General features: G+C 41.0%; 3 protein-coding genes across 3 annotated transcripts in view; 1 reads left to right on the forward strand and 2 right to left on the reverse strand.

The window, feature by feature from the left end:
* LOC128740995 (uncharacterized) overlaps positions 1–8,651 on the forward strand; it is an 80,558-nt gene extending 71,907 nt beyond the window's left edge. Inside the window, exons 2-6 of the mRNA XM_053836573.1 lie at positions 6,489–6,842; positions 6,912–7,407; positions 7,467–7,625; positions 7,703–8,016; positions 8,083–8,651. Coding sequence (XP_053692548.1) covers positions 6,489–6,842; positions 6,912–7,407; positions 7,467–7,625; positions 7,703–8,016; positions 8,083–8,651 — 1,892 coding nt within the window. The remainder of the gene's footprint in view (positions 1–6,488; positions 6,843–6,911; positions 7,408–7,466; positions 7,626–7,702; positions 8,017–8,082) is intronic.
* A 5,613-nt stretch (positions 8,652–14,264) lies between these two features.
* LOC128736344 (glutathione S-transferase D7-like) lies at positions 14,265–14,967 on the reverse strand. The gene is made up of 2 exons (XM_053830824.1): positions 14,833–14,967; positions 14,265–14,768 (listed from the first exon to the last, which is right to left on the reverse strand). Exons 1-2 carry the CDS (start codon positions 14,965–14,967, stop codon positions 14,265–14,267), a joined length of 639 nt encoding a protein of 212 aa, XP_053686799.1.
* A 1,262-nt stretch (positions 14,968–16,229) lies between these two features.
* Positions 16,230–16,936, reverse strand: LOC128736365 (glutathione S-transferase 1-like). Its single transcript, XM_053830843.1, has 2 exons — positions 16,802–16,936; positions 16,230–16,736 (listed from the first exon to the last, which is right to left on the reverse strand). The coding sequence occupies exons 1-2, from the start codon at positions 16,934–16,936 to the stop codon at positions 16,230–16,232; spliced, it is 642 nt and encodes a 213-aa protein (XP_053686818.1).
* Between the last annotated feature and the right edge of the window lie 372 nt (positions 16,937–17,308).

Consider the following 17,308-nt stretch of genomic DNA (forward strand, 5'->3'; position numbering starts at 1 on the left):
TAATTTCACAAATTATTTTTATATTTGCCATATTAATCTTTTTTTTTTTTGAAACATTTCTTATCAATTGTTCCAAATATCGTCAAAATCCATTGAAAAATGGTTGAGATTTAAGCGTGCAAATCATAACCATTTTTCGTGCATGCTCATTTCACGTACTTCTCAATACAGAAAACAAAAGCGTAGTTCTACGTTAAAAACGCGAGCAAAAAAAGAAAGCCTGACCAGAAAAAAAGAAAAACGGAAGAAAAAACGAAACAAACAAGGAAAAAACTTGTAAAAAGGAAAGGAGAAAATGCTGCAGCAGAAAAATTGAGACGCGAGAACAGGAAGAACAGGAGAATGGAAGAAAATGAAGAGAAATAATTGATAACAAAAGGTGAATGGGACAACACGAAGAACAAAACATGACAGAATAGAAAAAAAGAAGAACCTAATAAGAGAAAGAATGGAACCGGAATGATGCAGAGAAACAAAGAAAACCGATAGATGAGACATGGGAAATGGGAGCGATAGAGATGGAACAAAATTAGAATCGAATGGGAAAATGCAACAGATAAAAAAGAAAGAAAAAACGGGAAAAACCGACCAAAGAAAGTAGTAAAACTAGCGAAAAAGACGTAAAACGGGAAATAAAAGTGGTAACGCTGGCAGCAAAACGAAAAAAAACCTAAAACTAGAATTGTGGAAAAATTAAAAAAAGCACTAAAAGAGGAAGAGTGGAACAGACTAAGCAGAAAAACGAAGAGCAGAATTAGAAAAAGACGAAAATTGAAAACAAAAAACCCGAATTAATCCACCTAGCGGCGTGACCTAGCCTTTCTACTGCCACAATAATCATTATTTAATTTCTCAGGAACATCTATGTATAATTAACTTGACTATATTTTTAAATATCCGTTCCGTATTCCTGAAAATCCTTATTTGCCAGTAAAATTACCAACGTATTGCGTAGAATAATTAAATTTTCTTTCCTTGGGTGCGTAAATACTTATAATACCTTATTTAGTTTTATAATCGGTCGGCCTTAATTTTCGGGCTTCAGAGCCACATACGAAACTTGTTTTGAATTGACAATATGAAATATGTGATTATAACAGATTTTTTGATAATTAAGTGAGCATCTTTGAAAAGCAAGAGTTCAGAAAAATTATTATTATACTTCGCTTTTGAAGACAAAGGATATCGACAACAAAATGATTAATCTCAAAATTTTACTATTAGTTTGCTTGGCTTCAATTTTGCAATATATTTGAATTAGAAAAAATAACTGAATAGAGCATTAGATATGAAAAAGAGAAATTGAACTTTTTCTTAGCTGGCGCTCCTTCAGATAAATATTTTGCATGAAAATCAAAACTTAAGCTTCTTTTGAATGTACTTTCATGAAAAGATAGTCATTAGCTTGATCGCATCGTTTTTACAATGTTAGAGGGTTAGGAAAACAAGATGAGGTCGAAAAATAATGCAAGCTGCGCCTTAAACATGCTTGAGAATGGGAAATATGATCGATATGATTTCCAGTGCTTGTCATTTTTGATTTATTTGTTTAAACATGATACATGACATAAGACATCTGTCCTTTAAAATGTCATTAACGAAAACAAATCCTAAAAAATTACTACCGTGCAAAGTTTACTTCCTATTTTTCATATAACATTTCTAAGCTCCAGTATCTATTGATTAAAAAGAGCGTCTATTGATGCGTAAAATTTGTTTGAAATTTGTATACATTTATTTGGAAAACTCATTAGTATTTTTAATCCTATACACCACTATACCTACATGCTTAAATTAACTGCTTCTTTTCGCTGTTTGCTTTTCGTGTACAATTGTGAGTAACAGCAAGTGAACAAAATGACAATTGAAATCTGAAATCAAAGAAAAGAAATAACTTTTCGATTAAATCCCACTATTTAATATTTATTTGCAACAGATACGTAGTTCGTCTACGACGTGCAGGCTTCATCTGTGTCTTATTTCAAAGCGTATACGTATTTGTTACAAATAAATATTAAATTGTGGAATTTAGTCGGTAAAAGTTTTTTCTTTTCTTTGATTTCAAATTTCGTATTCCACTAAGAGGCTTCAAAAACTTCAGACAATTGATTCACAAAAGTGAGAAACATCTTTTCTTGAATTTCAATGCAAATTTAAAAATTGCAAATTGTCATCCCAAATAACAATTTGAGTTTTATTACACTCCTATGATGGCATTCAAGACCAAAATTGGTCATGAAAACCACCACAAGAGTACAATCAAACTCACATTGTTGCTTGGGACCACATACACACACACATACATACATACATACATACATACATACATATATACATACATACATACATACATACATACATACATACATACATACATACATACACACATACATACATACATACATACATACATACATACATACATACATACATACATACATACATACATACATACATACATACATACATACATACATACATACATACATACATACATACATACATACATACATACATGCATACATACATACATACATACATACATACATACATACATACATACATACATACATACATACATACATACATACATACATACATACATACATACATACATACATACATACATACATACATACATACATACATACATACATACATACATACATACATACATACATACATACATACATACATACATACATACATACATACATACATACATACATACATACATACATACATACATACATACATACATACATACATACATACATACATACATACATACATACATACATACATACATACATACATACATCACACACATTGACTACAATCAACATTTGTTTTGATTTCACGCGTTTTAACGGTTTAATATACGGTGCTTAAGTGTTAAAGTTTAAATAACTTTTGAATGAACCGTCCGATTTTTAATAACTCGGTTTCGTTTGATAGATCTCAGCAGTAATTTTTAAATAATAATAAAATGTGTGATGTTTTTCATTGAATTAATGTTTATATGTTTCAAAAATATGTTTTAAATACTATTTTTTCACATATCTTTATGTAACTTTCAAACTACAAGCCCAATCGTCATGAAATTTGGAAGTTAAGGATTTGCAAGGCTCCTCTTTCATATGCAATCAATTTTGTTCAAATCGGTTAAGGGACCTATGAGATAATGAAGTCCCATATTTTTCATATTTTTATACATAACTTTTGAACTAAAAGTCCGATCGGTATGAAATTCAATAGCGACCAATGGGACACCTAGACCTTTCATTTGACACTAAGAACATTAAAATCGGTCCAGCCATCTCCGAGAAAAGTGAGTGAGATTAAAAGCGTCACATACACACACACACACACACACATACACACACACACACATACATACACACACACAGAAAATGCTCAGTTTTCGAAACTAAGTCGAATGGTATATGACATTCGGCCCGCAGGACCTTCTTTCCATTTCCGGTTTTCCAAGTGATTTCTATACCTTTATACTATATATTTATATAGTAGAAAGGCAAAAATAAAAAAAAAATAGCAAACACGGAAAATGCAAAGAAAATTACAAAAAATGAATGAAAAACAGAATTAAATGGGCCAGGAAACGAAGAAAAACGAAACAATAAAACAGAAAACAATAGAATAGAAACAGAAAACAGAAACGGAGAGAAAAACGGAAGAAAAAAGAATAGTGAGAGTAAAAAAGGGAAAACGATATAGAAAAGAAGATAAGAAACCAGTGGAACAACGAGACTGGAAACGAGATAAAAGGAAATATATAAGATTATTTTTTGGTTGCATAAAGGTTGTAGAGACGTTGTTTTAGCGGCTAGAAAAGCATTGCAAAACTATTTTTCATTCTAAAGATAGAATTTACAGCATTAAGCAAAACCGGCTGTTTAACAGCGCAGGAAAACCTCTGCTGTTGAATTCACAAAATCACCAGATTTAGTTGTTTAAGAGCTGAATAAAGGTTTTTATTTCTATTAACGAACCTTCGTCCAGACAAAGGTTAAATAGCATCAGCTTTAAAAGCGTTTGATCAGCCTGAAATTGTTACTTGGTTTGTAGCCTTCTTCAGTGTGGCCTTCTTCAAGTTGAGGACTGCAAACAATCTATTCTTATATCATGCATTTTGAATACAATCGGATAAAAACAATAGTTGTAGCATCTTAATAGCGTCAATCATGTTTATTTCTTTAATATTTTAATGATAATAAAAATACGGTACAACCCACACCGCAGCCAACGTGTGGACAGACAGAAACGGAGGCCATCAGGCATTCGCCGCTTCCTAGGTGAAAGGAAAACAGCTACGGCCCAAGGCTCTCCCATCCCAGCCCAGGCAGGCAGGTACAGGGCAATTATAGAGCATCACAGAGCGCCAGCCAGCGCAGCGTCTCGCTAGCATCTAGCCGGGCATGGACTGTTGCAATTTTGTATGCCGCGTGAAGACAATCTCCATCTTCAGCGTGGTGCATCCAGATGGAAAACGCCCGAATCAGGGCCGTCCGTCGCGCCAGCTGCCAACGCTGAGGAAAAAAAACGGAACGCTTGACGAAGTGCATTATCTACTGCCGTTCCGCCGCTAAATACTCAGTCAGTCAGTCAGTCAGCGCTAAGCCAGTCGGATTGCATGTGATGGTACCGGCGTGTAATCACAAGGAACTGGCACAACATGCAAAATGCTGTGTTGAACATCGTTGATGAGTTTAATTTCTGTGACGGGGAAATAAGGGGGGGGGGGGGGGGGCGAGGCACCAGGTACGAGAGGGAGCTCGCGGATCCTGACTGTAACGAGCATGTAATGCGCACTGTTTTACAAACGAGTGAAACTATAACGGCTGCGCTTTGCAACTGCAGCCTCAGCCGGCCGGCTAACGGGATCGCTGCGCACCTGAGTTGGATCGCATTCGGAAATGATAGTAATTAGGAGGGAACGAGCAGAACCCTGTTCTGTTCCCTTCCAATCTGGGCTGTCTGAGACTGGGTCTGGGTGGTCACTTCTGGCTAATCCATACGGGAATGGGTGCGCAGCCCGCTAAGCAGCTGTGGATTTGATTTTAATTAAATTCCCACCGTTGCGTTGCGGTGAAGATTTAATTATACGTGCTGCCCGGGAGGGCAAGGGCATCTCAGGAAGTGAAGATCTGCACGATGATGACTAATGCGAATGCGTGTAAGAATGAATGAAATGAAGACCTAAACGACGACGCGCCATCATATTTCGCACAACATGAGAATGGGGCTGTGAGCCGTGCCGTGAAAGGGACTCTCCATTCAAGTATGTGCACTCGTGACGCGCGTAGGTTTCGCTAAGCCCAACAAAAGCAACATGAAGCTGACTGGTGTATCCACCCATCAGGGTTGTTCGATATCATTGCAAAACTTACCGCAATTAGGCCGCTCGAAGATCTCCGGCCGGTTACAGCCCACAGCTTTTTGACGAAGATGAAGCCTTTCAAGTGAAGCCACGGGCATCGAACATGCGCCGGGTATGACCGTGTATCGCATTTTGTCTGTATCTCAGAAAGGAATTTTCAGCGTGGGCGCAGCTCTAAAGTACCATATACATACCGTCAAACGGCAGCACACGGAGCCGGACCGGCGCGGTGGTGGCGGCGGCGGCTGTTGAATCCAGCGGCACCGAAGCGACGTGTATCTCTTCATCGCCGCAACCAACCACACGTAAAAGCTCGTCGTCGAGAATAACAATTGGAGAAAAAGGAATAAACATGAAATTGGGAAGACACTCTAGACGCCTTGCAAGGCGCGTTTGCCTTCGCCCCCGGAATTCCTCCTCCTCGAGCTTAAACTAAACCATGTTTGCCTTCTGAGAAATTGAGCTCAACATTTCGTAATAATAATCACGGTACATGAATCTGGTCAAAAAAAAAGTTCCTACAACTGCATCGGTGTGGGTTGGACATCAATCGGATCGGAATTCCTCTTGTTGTCGGCACCGTCACCGAGACGAAATCTAACGTAAAAATAAAACCGGCGCACTTCGAATCAAATTATGGCGTTCCGGTTCTACGGGTTAGTCCACGGTTTTACAGCCATCTTGTTAACACCTGTGAATTTTCGGGCTTCTCCGGCGTCCAGTAGTCCCTTTCACACCTCGGCTGTGATTGAAGAAATCAACAACCAAACATCAACAGTTACTGTCACTAATTTTCATCAGTAGGTGTGACTTTTCACCGACGCGACGGACTACTTTGATTGTCGGCGTTTATTTTTTCGCTTCCTTTCGGATGTCTACCGGTAAATCACCTAGACCGCATCGGTTAAGCTACTTGACACCGTGCTCCCTGATGCGCGAAATACCTTCCTGGCTTTCATTGTATCGACGTCGGCTAGGCTAAACTTTTCTTCCGTGATGCTCCCGGATTAAATTTCAGCCCCATATAATTGCACAACAATGCTCGTTTTAACCGTGAATTATGTGTTTTGCCTCTTTCCATTTGCAGCGTCGGCATGCTTCTTTCCCATCGAGTACCAGGGCGAATACATCACCCAGAACACGGTCACCGACGGTGCGGTTCGTTACAGCAGGATAAACATCACCGAGAGCGCAATACCGATCTGGGGCATGTGCCACCGAAGACACGACAACAACGTGGTGCTGGTCACCGGCACGGAGGAGGCCCTCTGCTACCGCTGTTTCAACCTGAAATTGGTGTCGAAAAACGTCCTCCGAGTGCTGACGGCCGACAGCGATTACATTTCCAAATGTCACACCAACGAGGACAAAGCGTTGGCATCCTGTTTGGGGGAGGAAGCCCTACTGGACGAGGAAAAAAGTACCGAGATCATTCTCTACAGTAAGTTTCCATACAGAGGTCACCGAATTTGTTAGAATATTCTAACTTTTTTCTCATTTTTTTGCACAGAATTTCGCGACTGGAACGGCGATGAGGTCCGGCAGGAGTACTGCCCGATTCACGGTCGCTACAAGCTGACGTACAACATCGACAACGGTACCGAGGATCAGGTGGAGTGCGAATCGCAGGAATCCGAAGTGGACAACTGCCCGTCGGGGTCGGCACTGAACTTGCGCTTCCGCAATTGTGCCTTCCGCGATCAGGAGGTAACCTTCGAGTGTCTCGGTCACTGGCGGGGTCTGCGCAATCAGAACTACGTCGCACTGGTGAACGCGAACGGCGACGCCCGGCTTGGACCGAAATATCGCTGCGCTACCTGGGTGGAGAATCCCAAGAGTGGCGACATCGAGATTTCCTTCAGCAAGGACTCCACCTGCCGGTCGATCAATAAGTACCACCGCAATCAGAACTCGTACGGGAACAACATCCACAGCGAGTACCACAGTGAGGTCGTCTCGCTGAAACCGATCCCGCAGGAGTTCGGCCAGATCAGTCAGTATTGCAGGTAGGTTGATTAGTTAGAATCATTAGTTTAGATCGAAATAAAACGATACTTTATTACAGCTTCCCCAACTGGCTGATCGGTAAATGGGAGCAGGTGATCGTGAGCCAAAACCAACTCATCTACAAGGATCATACGTCATTCAAAACCTACACGATGAAGTGCGTAAAGAGCACCAGCCACGAAGCCGACAAGTACATCGTGTACAGTCAAACGCAATGGTAAGTGTTTTGTTTGTTTTTGTTTGTTCCTGTTCTAGGAAATAATCTAATCAAACCACATTCAATATCCGTTACAGCGGTGAGGAAAAGTACCAGTGCCTCAAGATCCAGCAAAGAGACGAGAACGTGTTCGAGTTCCAGATCAGCTCCCGATCGGAACCGAACTACACGGCCACGATTTGCAGCGAGTTTTACTTCAACGACGATCGGTGGCTAACGCAGGGTCGACTGGACAGCAACAGCATCGTTTCTCCGTGTCCGATTGTCGGCGAATTTTCCGGCGTAATCCCGGACGACGAAGGTCTCTGTGCGAAGCTATCGTCGGAGTGTGGCTCCCCGGATATCATGTACTATCAGATTTCTGCATGCGATTTTGATGAAGTCTATGAAGGTTTGTTGTTTTCATAAAAAAAAACCTTTTAGGATGAACTAATTGACTGTTTTCCTTTACACGCAGAGCGTGAATACCGCTGCTTGGGCCAGTGGACCCACCGGAACATCGTCTACACCTACACGCAGCGACGGGACGTCGGCACCTACGAGTGCTTCGTAGGCACGATGCTTTCCGATCGGCAGATCTTCATCAAGGAAGCCGGCGAGCACTGCCAGCGGGACGTGAATCCGCACCGTTTTGGCATGGAGCTGAACAAGGTGGCGCACTGCAGCGTGCCGGAAACGTTCAAGCCATCCAGCAGGCCGACACACAAGTACTCCGAGGTGTCGACGATACGGTCGTCCACGACCGGTCACGGCAGCCAGCAGCACAGTTCCTCACCCTCGGTGGTGATCAATACGACACCGTCGTCCCCGGTGGTCACCACCGGACAGAGCAACACCCAGTACACGGTCACCAACCAGCAGCAGCCGAAACAGCAGCAACCGCAGCCCCGGCCGACGGCGAGACCGAGCGTGCCCGGCTCGGCCGCCGCCGGTATTCGATTTGTACAGTCACAACAGTCGTCCTATTTATTATTGTTAGCAACTCTCATCTGTGTTATATTAGGTTGTAATAAATTTAGGTGTTAAACAATTTTTATTTAAATTTAATTTTGTTTTGTTTCATTTGCCTGGAGAGTTAGCTTTACCTTCAAAGATGAGGGTTCGAAAACCTACAAATCGATGGTCTATTGACGACAGCCTGCGGAACAAGATGTGGAAGTATGCTTAGTAGGCGGCGTTTAGCAGCATCAAGCCACGATAACTGCAGCAGTCTGTGTGGCGTAGAAAATAAAGAGACTGAATTATTCGTATATTGTTAAGCAACGTAATCGTAACCATAGTAATCACGTTCGTTAATTTTCACCTGTGGTGCAAACGTGACATGAAGAATCGCATTCTTTCTTTATTGGATATTCGAGGAGGTAAGTCACTAATCTGATCTAATAGTTGGTCTCAATTCGGTGGTCTTTTATAATAGTTAAATGAAGACTCCTTCCATCCACTCGTCCGGTAGCGGCTTTGCTGCTAAACATTGCTGGTAATCGCTCCTTACCGGCTGCTCTGTGGGCCCTCAGGTACCCGATTTTTCGTTTCACCTCTTGGAGATCTGGTGCTGGGACACAACCATCTACCATGGGCACACTAAAATTAACTTCTAAACTAGGGAAAGAACAGCTTCCCTCTGTCGACCACCTTGAGCTCATTCCTGCACATTTCAGGATACAGTGTGTAGCTCTTACGGGGTTGGTAGTTCTAGTTGTTATTCTTGACGATCTTTGTTCTGCTTCGGGCACTTTTTCCTTCTCTGAATCGTACTCAACCGGAAGAAACCAGTTCGTTGGTATTTGGCCAAATTCTCTATAGTGGCAACTGCCTTAAATCAGTCTTCGAGGGTTGAAGCACCTAACTCCTGGGTATTAGTCGTTAGCTCTCGGTTAAGTTTCTAGAGCAGCAATTCTCAGATGGGGGCTCACGAATCCCTAGGGGTTTCCCAAAAGTCTTAAGGAGTTCGTGTAAAATTTGGCAGTAATGACGGACAATTTGATTCTCTTGCTTTCTTTGCGTTGAACCTCGAATTCAACAGTTGTTAGCCGAGACAATAGAGACGTCAAATTTTTTACAACTCAGTGCACGTAAAATACGGGTTAGTTTGAAGTCATCGCTACATTCTACGGCAGAGTTTTAGATAAAACCTGAAGGATGATCGGTGAGCAGAGTAAGGTTTGAGAGGGTACAAACCAGAGCGCTTAAGCCAGCAGCCCGTCAACAATACGCCGAACTGGAGAGGCCTGTTAAAAATTCTTGTATAAGGGTCAAGAACGCCTGCGTAAATTCTCCAGTTGAGGAGCTAGTAGGGGCAGCCGCCAGTGTACAGTGCACCCCCGGTCGTTTGAACGATTCCTCATGCAAACTAACGGGTTTAGTTTTTAATTTGAATCATTGGTAACCCAAAATATGCTGGAACTTGTCTGAGCTGGTCACCCTACTCTTTGTTAGTGTTTTGGTGGTTTGATTCAGTTGGTAGTTGCAAGCAGCGAATATTTCATTCTCCGAACGGATTTCTATCATAATCGTTGGGAAAACGCAATATGAAACATATTAAACACGATAGACTAGTACAAACAAATCCTGTGTATGTGCATTGTCTGCATAAGCAAATGACGGCATGTTGAGAATGACATTTGAACAATTTTTAATTTGCACTTCGTGCAAACTAGCGGGGTTCAAATTAAAAAGTGTTCAGATTAAAAACGGTCAAACGAACGGGGGTCCACAGTACCTGCTAATGCAAAGATGCTGCTCAAGCACAAATCTAGCCAGTTACTTGTGGCATCCTGATATAATGGTATTTATTGCATATTATAGGATTTGCCTTGAATGTGTATTAACGACCCAATATTAGCGTAGTTGCCGGTCGCGCGTAACTGGCACAGAGAGGGTATCGGTTGACAGCTTCCCGCGAAAATGGGTTGAGTGAGTCAGTTGGTGTCAGTTGATGGTGAACCGCAGGACATTATATTACTGAGCAATTATACGGACCAACTTAATTGTTGGGCTGAAAACTTTGAACTACTTTTCCGAGTCTCAATTATCGCAGGCAAAGCCTAAAAGCCCGAATTAATCCACCTAGCAGTGTGACCTAGCCTTTCTACTGCAACAGTAGTTATTTTTTAGTTTCTCAGGAACATCTATAATTATGTTGACTATGTTTTCAAATATCAGTTCCTTGTTCTTCAAAATCCTTATTTAACAGTAAAATTGACAAGTCCGTACTGGGACACTACGAGGGCGGCCGTGAGAGGATGGATGTTATGTTGGTCGCTATCCCTGGATCGGTTCGCGTCTCGACAGGTGCAAGGAAAGTGGAAAAGGAGAAGGAGCATGTAGTAGCATCAAGGATGGCAGAACCCTGCGAGGGTGCCTGTGAAGGAGGTGACGTAAAGGCGGTCGTGGTCGTCATCTCCGGATCGGGGTGTACAGATACAGCTTCCCCCCGAAGTAATATTTAACGGTAGTTCCGGTGGGGGGGGGGGGCGTAATGTACTCAGTGATTTGACAGTCGTTGGCGTCTAACATCAAGTAGGTTTAGTCATATTTGCATCTTCGCCGGAAAGATGTTTTTCACCAGCACCTTCAGCCAACCTTGACTGCACATAAAAATGTCTATTTTGGCGAGGTACTTCTTTAGTCTTTACTATTCAGTTCCGTCCTCCCCAAAGCGCGGAAGGCTGAGGGCAGCTTGCTCTCGGTGTCCCTTCTCAGCTTCTACTGCACTTAACCATTCTCTAGAAGGGAGAGGATTTGTATATCCGGCGGACACGAAGTGCCTCACGATGTTCAACCTCTTCACTAACGGGCTGGATCTGCCAGTACGAACAAAACATCGAGTGTAGTTGCTTGCCTGTTTTCGTCACAACTGCTAAAAATCAATTGATAGCGCTATCGAATTATTTATGTACACAATCAATTCCTATGATTGGCGGTACATAGGCGGGTTCATCATTGGCAGTTGGTTGGGTAATCGCATGAAAAATTGCTAAAATCATTTAATTTTTATGCATATATGTCCAAAAATTACGAATTGTCGACAGTTGTCTGCGCTATATATAATTTTATATGCTCAAACAAAAATGCAGTAATTTTTGGATAATTTAGATTTAGCGATTAGCGATTAGTGAAATTTTCGCTAATCGGAGTTTATCGATAAGCGTTTGGCGATTAGTGAGCTAACTTTTTCGGTTAACGATTAGCGACGCTAAAGCGGTGCCCACCACTGAAAGCAGCATATGATACAGTCGATCGAGTGCGCATCGCGGGGTGGCTCTCGAGTCCCCCCAAGAAGCAGCGACGGTAGAGAAGGCTTATCCTGCACGCTTGTCAACATCGCTCTTTACCCATTATGACCCGGGTATACCTAAATTTAGATCAAATGAAGTGAAACTCTGTAATCTATTATATTATGGCTCGAATGTGTCGGGAAACGCAAACTCGTCATTTGGAATGGTTTCAAGGCCAAAATATCGCAGGTTTAATATTTCATAGACTCAGTTTCAAACAAATTACAAAGTTGTTAACTGTTGAAACTTGAAAATACAGATGAAATGACAAAAACTGACAAATTATCTCACACACACATCAGATTAATGTCTTATCTCTCTTGTAGTGATATATTAACAATGCTAACTATTGAAATTCAGCAGTAAACAGGTTTTGAAGACGAGGTATGATATATCATACGCTAGGACATAATGGGTTAAGGGTGTGATCCGAAGAGCGGGCATCGAAAGGAGAGCCACGAATATTAGGCTTCGCAATTGAAAAATTGAAATTAAAGGCCGTGATTACGTGAAACAAACGAACTGAACTTCCATTACATTTCGCCATTCTAGTCTAGTCGATATTTAAAGCAAAAACTAGAAGGTACAGCCCTATAGGTTGTACAAAAGGGTGTCGAAGGTGTCTATACCAGATCATTAGATCAAAGACTAATGTAAACTGTAAACTTCTTAAAGAAGGCAGCCCAAGTAACAATTCTAAAGCCACTTGGTTGTACTTGAATTTTATAAAGGTTTTATTGCGGTATTAATCATTACCACTGGGTTTATTGTGGTATTGCGCAATACCAAGGGGATACGAGTCCAAACACACACCAATCAAATGGCGCACCAATCAAAATTTATCTTATCGCGGTTACTAGTCAAACCACAATAAATCTGTTAGTTTTATAGAGCTATTGAAACGGTAACACCCTTACTAAACAGTTTTTTTGTTGCTATTATGAAGAATACCAAAGTTCAACGCCAAAATCTTTTTTTATACGAAGCCATATTGCCATATTCTAGTATTTTGTTTTAGCTCGCAAACAACAATTCATCAAAGCAAAGTATTTTGCAGAAAGAAGGTTATTATCAATCGGTTTTCCTGTCAGAGGAAGCAACTAAAATGATTTTGCTAGAAATTGAGATCGACTAACTGAATAATTTTAATTTGTTAAAACAACCAGTTTTCGAAAATTGCAAAAATTTCAGTGGCGCGCTGATTTTATCGACCTATCATATCAAAATGCACAATGAAATTAAATGCGCACATGGTGCAAACCAACGGAATTATTTGAAATTTAATAAATATTCTATGGGATATTTTATTCTGGTCACTATAAACCAAATCGTTCAGAATGATATGTCAGTAAAACTAAAACTTTTCTGCCCACGGATATATTTTCAAGTTGACAAAGCTAGCTTTTTTAAATTATGGCGATGGATGTCAAGCAGCGAAAGCTTAACCGGTTTTATTGTTGCTTTTAGCAGAGCGTGATACGACTACTTGAGTTTATAACTTGATAGCGGTTATGAAAACATTCTGAGGAGTGGGCCACTAGGTCAGAAAGCAGTTTTATAGCGGTCATCAGAAAATTCTGGTGGAGCTCATAGTTTTATTAGCGGTTTTATGAAATTGGTCATGAAAACCTCTATACGAACGTAATAAAACTTGGAAGGAGGGGTCCTAATTCACCATAGAAAAAAATCCTGCCTCCAAAAATTCCCACATGCCAAATTTGGTTCCATTTGCTTGATTGGTTCTCGAGTTTTGAGGAAATTTGTGTTTCATTGGTTACGCCCTCCATAAAATTGCTCTCTTACTCCCTCCATAAAATTGTTGATCATTTTATCTATCCAACGACCGACATATAAATTGTTCAGTTTCGTTCAGTAGTTTAGAAGCTATTACGATTGGAAATCTTTCATTCAAACGTTACACTTCTATTTTCGTTTTCACAAAGTGCAACCCACTATAGTAAACAAAGACATAGCCCTACGTCAAAATCTCAGCCGCAAATCGCCATTTAAAAGCCCTTCCAAGGACTTCAATTAACAATTCAAATGCAAATCAATAAGCATTCAAGTCACCATTTATGCTACCTAAAAATTACTTTGGCATAATATACGGCTACTTTACTGCTAACCGTCTAGTAGTGCTGGCAATGCTTATTTGGAGCTGATTACGAACAAGAATTCAAAACAAATTTTCGATGCCAATTTTCAACAATTATACAGTCAAAAAGCAAAAGACCAGAATACCAATCAGCCAATCACAAATGAATACTAACTTGTTTAATTTAAAATCCCGCATTCCGCTCTTCTTACATGACATTTTTTTTAAATTTATTACATTACTACCATTACATATATAATTAACACATTACACCGCGCTTAGAGAAGATTGAACGGCCTCGAACTGGCAGGCCACGATATCGGCGTAACCGATCAATTCCGTTTTGCATCTCTGATACCAGGCCACCAATTTCGGGTACCTTTCCAGCTTTATACGGCAAAGCTCGATCGCAGAAACGGTACTCACCAAGGACACATCCGCAATCGTTAGATGGTCTCCGGCGGCGTAGCGACTTCGACCGAGGTAGGTTTCCAAAAATCCCAACGCTTCGTACAGTTTATCCCGTTGTTCTTCCGTTGAGGTGGCCCCTCTGTTCCACATTGGAGAGCAAGAGGCATAGAAACGGGTGTACAGGGTTCCCAAGTCGAAATTCAATCTGTGCTGTATCACAGCCCGTTCCTTGGCCGCCCGCGGGTACAGCGGATGATTATTGCCAGCGTAAGCATCCATCAGGTAGGACAGAATGGCGCGAGATTCGCTGAGAATGAAATCTCTGTCTACCAGCGTAGGAACCGTGTGTTCTGGATTGATCTATCACAAAAAACATTGGTTGGGGCTTTTCTGCCAAGCATCTGCTGATAAAACTTGAACAAACCTGGATGAAGTCCTCTCTCAAGTGTTCCTTCGTTCTGAGTTCCAAAACTTTTTGGTTGATTTTCAGATTAAGTTGACGGCCAAGCAGCAGAACTGCCCAACATGGCGGCGACTTGGGATGAATGTACAGCTCCATGTTCCGATTATGATAAACTTGACTATAACGTTTACTACTGAAAACACGTACAACGATCGGTTGTTCCGATCCGAAATTGTCTCCGCAATTTATAACCGTTTGTCACTGTTTAGATGTATACTTGTTCGTTGGCCGTGTGGCTGATACTGATAAGATAATGACTGTTCGCTGTTCTGTTCACCAGCAAAGCAAACACAATGACTGGATAGTATCCGAACCGAAATAGAAACGACGCCCGAATAGACCATTGTATGGCGTCTAACCTCACATTTAGTTTGAAGTTTTTGTGTGGTCTGTTTTTTGGCCACTGTTTTCTTTATTTTGATTCTCTTGGTAAGCTGAATTTTTGACTAGTAATTCGTACCACTTGTTGCGGAAACTGAAAATGCCCGACTTTTCGAAAGCAGAAAAATGATAGCCGTTTTCTCAACAATTATTTAATTTTTGCAGTTTTTCTACTTCGAGTTTTCGCAAATAAATTAAAACAAAATAATCAATACAAACTGTCAAACCTGAGATGAAACGGACGCACTGACGTCAGTGTGCATTGGTTTGTGCATTTTGTTTGCGTTTTATTGTGCAAATAGCAAAGCCTGCTTTGGAGCTGTTGCAGTGAAGTTAGGTATTTTTTCCTTGATTTATGATTTATCATACTAAAGACAAGCAGATACGAAGCAAATAGAAGTAAATCTTTAAAAACTTAAATTAAAAACACCGCTCAATAGGTCTCAAAAGAAATGAAATACTATTTACTTGCTTTTAGTAACATTCGATTCAGATGAAGTGCATGTACAAGAAAACCGGTACATGCGAAACACCCATGTTTGCGCAGCTTTGTTCAAAAGCGAGTCAAAGATATCTCCCCTCACCTGAGTTGAATTATGTAAGGTGGTTGCATATCTTTAGGAGAATATATCAAACGATCACTTGACGTGAATCCGTCTACTAGAATTCAATATTTTTCATCCAAATCCATGTGAATTATCTATAATTCATTCGTAAAACTAAAATTAAAATATTTTAGTAGTCCCAGATTTATGCATTCACAGATATCTGTATATCGATTTCAGCCGTTCTCAATGCTGTGCAACTTTGGTTACTAAATTATTCCACTGAGTGAATAGGCACTTTTTCTCCCGCAACTTATTCACAAAAGATTGAATATATGCTATGTAATGTTTCTGAATCACTGAAATAGTCAACACGTTACTTATCTCCCACGCTTTATTATTCGAACCTTACTTAGACAAATCACATAACGCTCAAGCTGGATCACCTATGAACTTGCGGAAACCCTCGAACTGGCTGGCCACGATATCTTCGTAACCGGTTAATTCCTTTTTGCATCGCTCATACCAGGCCACCACTTTTGGGTACTTTTCCAATTTTACATAGCAAATCTCGATCGCCGAAACGGAAGCCACCAAGGACACATCCGCAATCGTTAGATGATCTCCGGCGGCGTAGCGGCTTCTGCCGAGGTAGGTTTCCAAAAATCCTAACGCTTCGTACAGTTTATCCCGTTGGGCTTCGGTCGAGGTTGCCTTTTTGTTCCACATTGGCGAGCAGTAGGCATAAAAACGATTGTACAGGGTTCCCAAATCGAAATTTAATCTGTGCTGGATCACAGCCCGTTCCTTTGCCGCCCGCGGGTAGAGCGCATGATTGTCTTCTGCGTAAGCATCCATCAGGTAGGACAGAATCGCACGAGACTCACTGAGAATGAATTCTCCGTCCACCAGCGTTGGAACCGTGTGTTCTGGATTGATCTACAACAGAGACGTTTTTGTCAAGGTTTTTCTACCAATCACCTGAGGGTAAAATTTGAACAAACCTTAACGAAGTCCTCCTTCAAGTGTTCCTCCGTTCCGAAATCCAACACTTTTTGGTTGATTTTTAAATCTAGCTGACGGCCAAGCAGCAGAACGGCCCAACATGGCGGTGACATAGGATGAATGTACAGTTCCATGGTCAGAAAAAATAGATATTATAATAAACTTGACTACTCTCAACTACTGAACCGCGCTCAACGTTCTGTTGTTCCGCTCGAAATTGTCTCTGCAATTTATAACCGCTTGCCTCTATTTGGATGTAGGTGCCTCTTCGTGAGCTTGTGTCTGATAAGATAATGACTGTTCACCCGCGAAGCAAACGCAATGACTGGCCAAAATCCGAACCGAAATGTAAACGACGCCTAAATTTGGTTTGCGTTATATTATGCAATAGCAAAGCCTGTTTTGGAAGTGAAGTTAGTTATTTATTTTTTCGTTGATTTATGATTCATCATAGACAAGCAGATACGACGCAAATAAAAAATAAATCTCACTGCTACTTACGAAAA

This window comes from Sabethes cyaneus, chromosome 1 (genome assembly GCF_943734655.1).
Source record: "Sabethes cyaneus chromosome 1, idSabCyanKW18_F2, whole genome shotgun sequence".
Classification (NCBI taxonomy): domain Eukaryota; kingdom Metazoa; phylum Arthropoda; class Insecta; order Diptera; family Culicidae; genus Sabethes; species Sabethes cyaneus.

What these genes read in the sequence shown, in the direction of transcription:
- LOC128736344 (XM_053830824.1), bottom strand. Translation starts at nt 14,967, where the DNA reads ATGGAGCTGTACATTCATCCCAAGTCGCCGCCATGTTGGGCAGTTCTG. An exon ending in TGAGAGAGGACTTCATCCAG is followed by an intron (nt 14,769 to 14,832) that starts GTTTGTTCAAGT and finishes TTTTTGTGATAG; the next exon opens with ATCAATCCAGAACACACGGT.
- LOC128736365 (XM_053830843.1), bottom strand. Translation starts at nt 16,936, where the DNA reads ATGGAACTGTACATTCATCCTATGTCACCGCCATGTTGGGCCGTTCTG. An exon ending in TGAAGGAGGACTTCGTTAAG is followed by an intron (nt 16,737 to 16,801) that starts GTTTGTTCAAAT and finishes TCTCTGTTGTAG; the next exon opens with ATCAATCCAGAACACACGGT.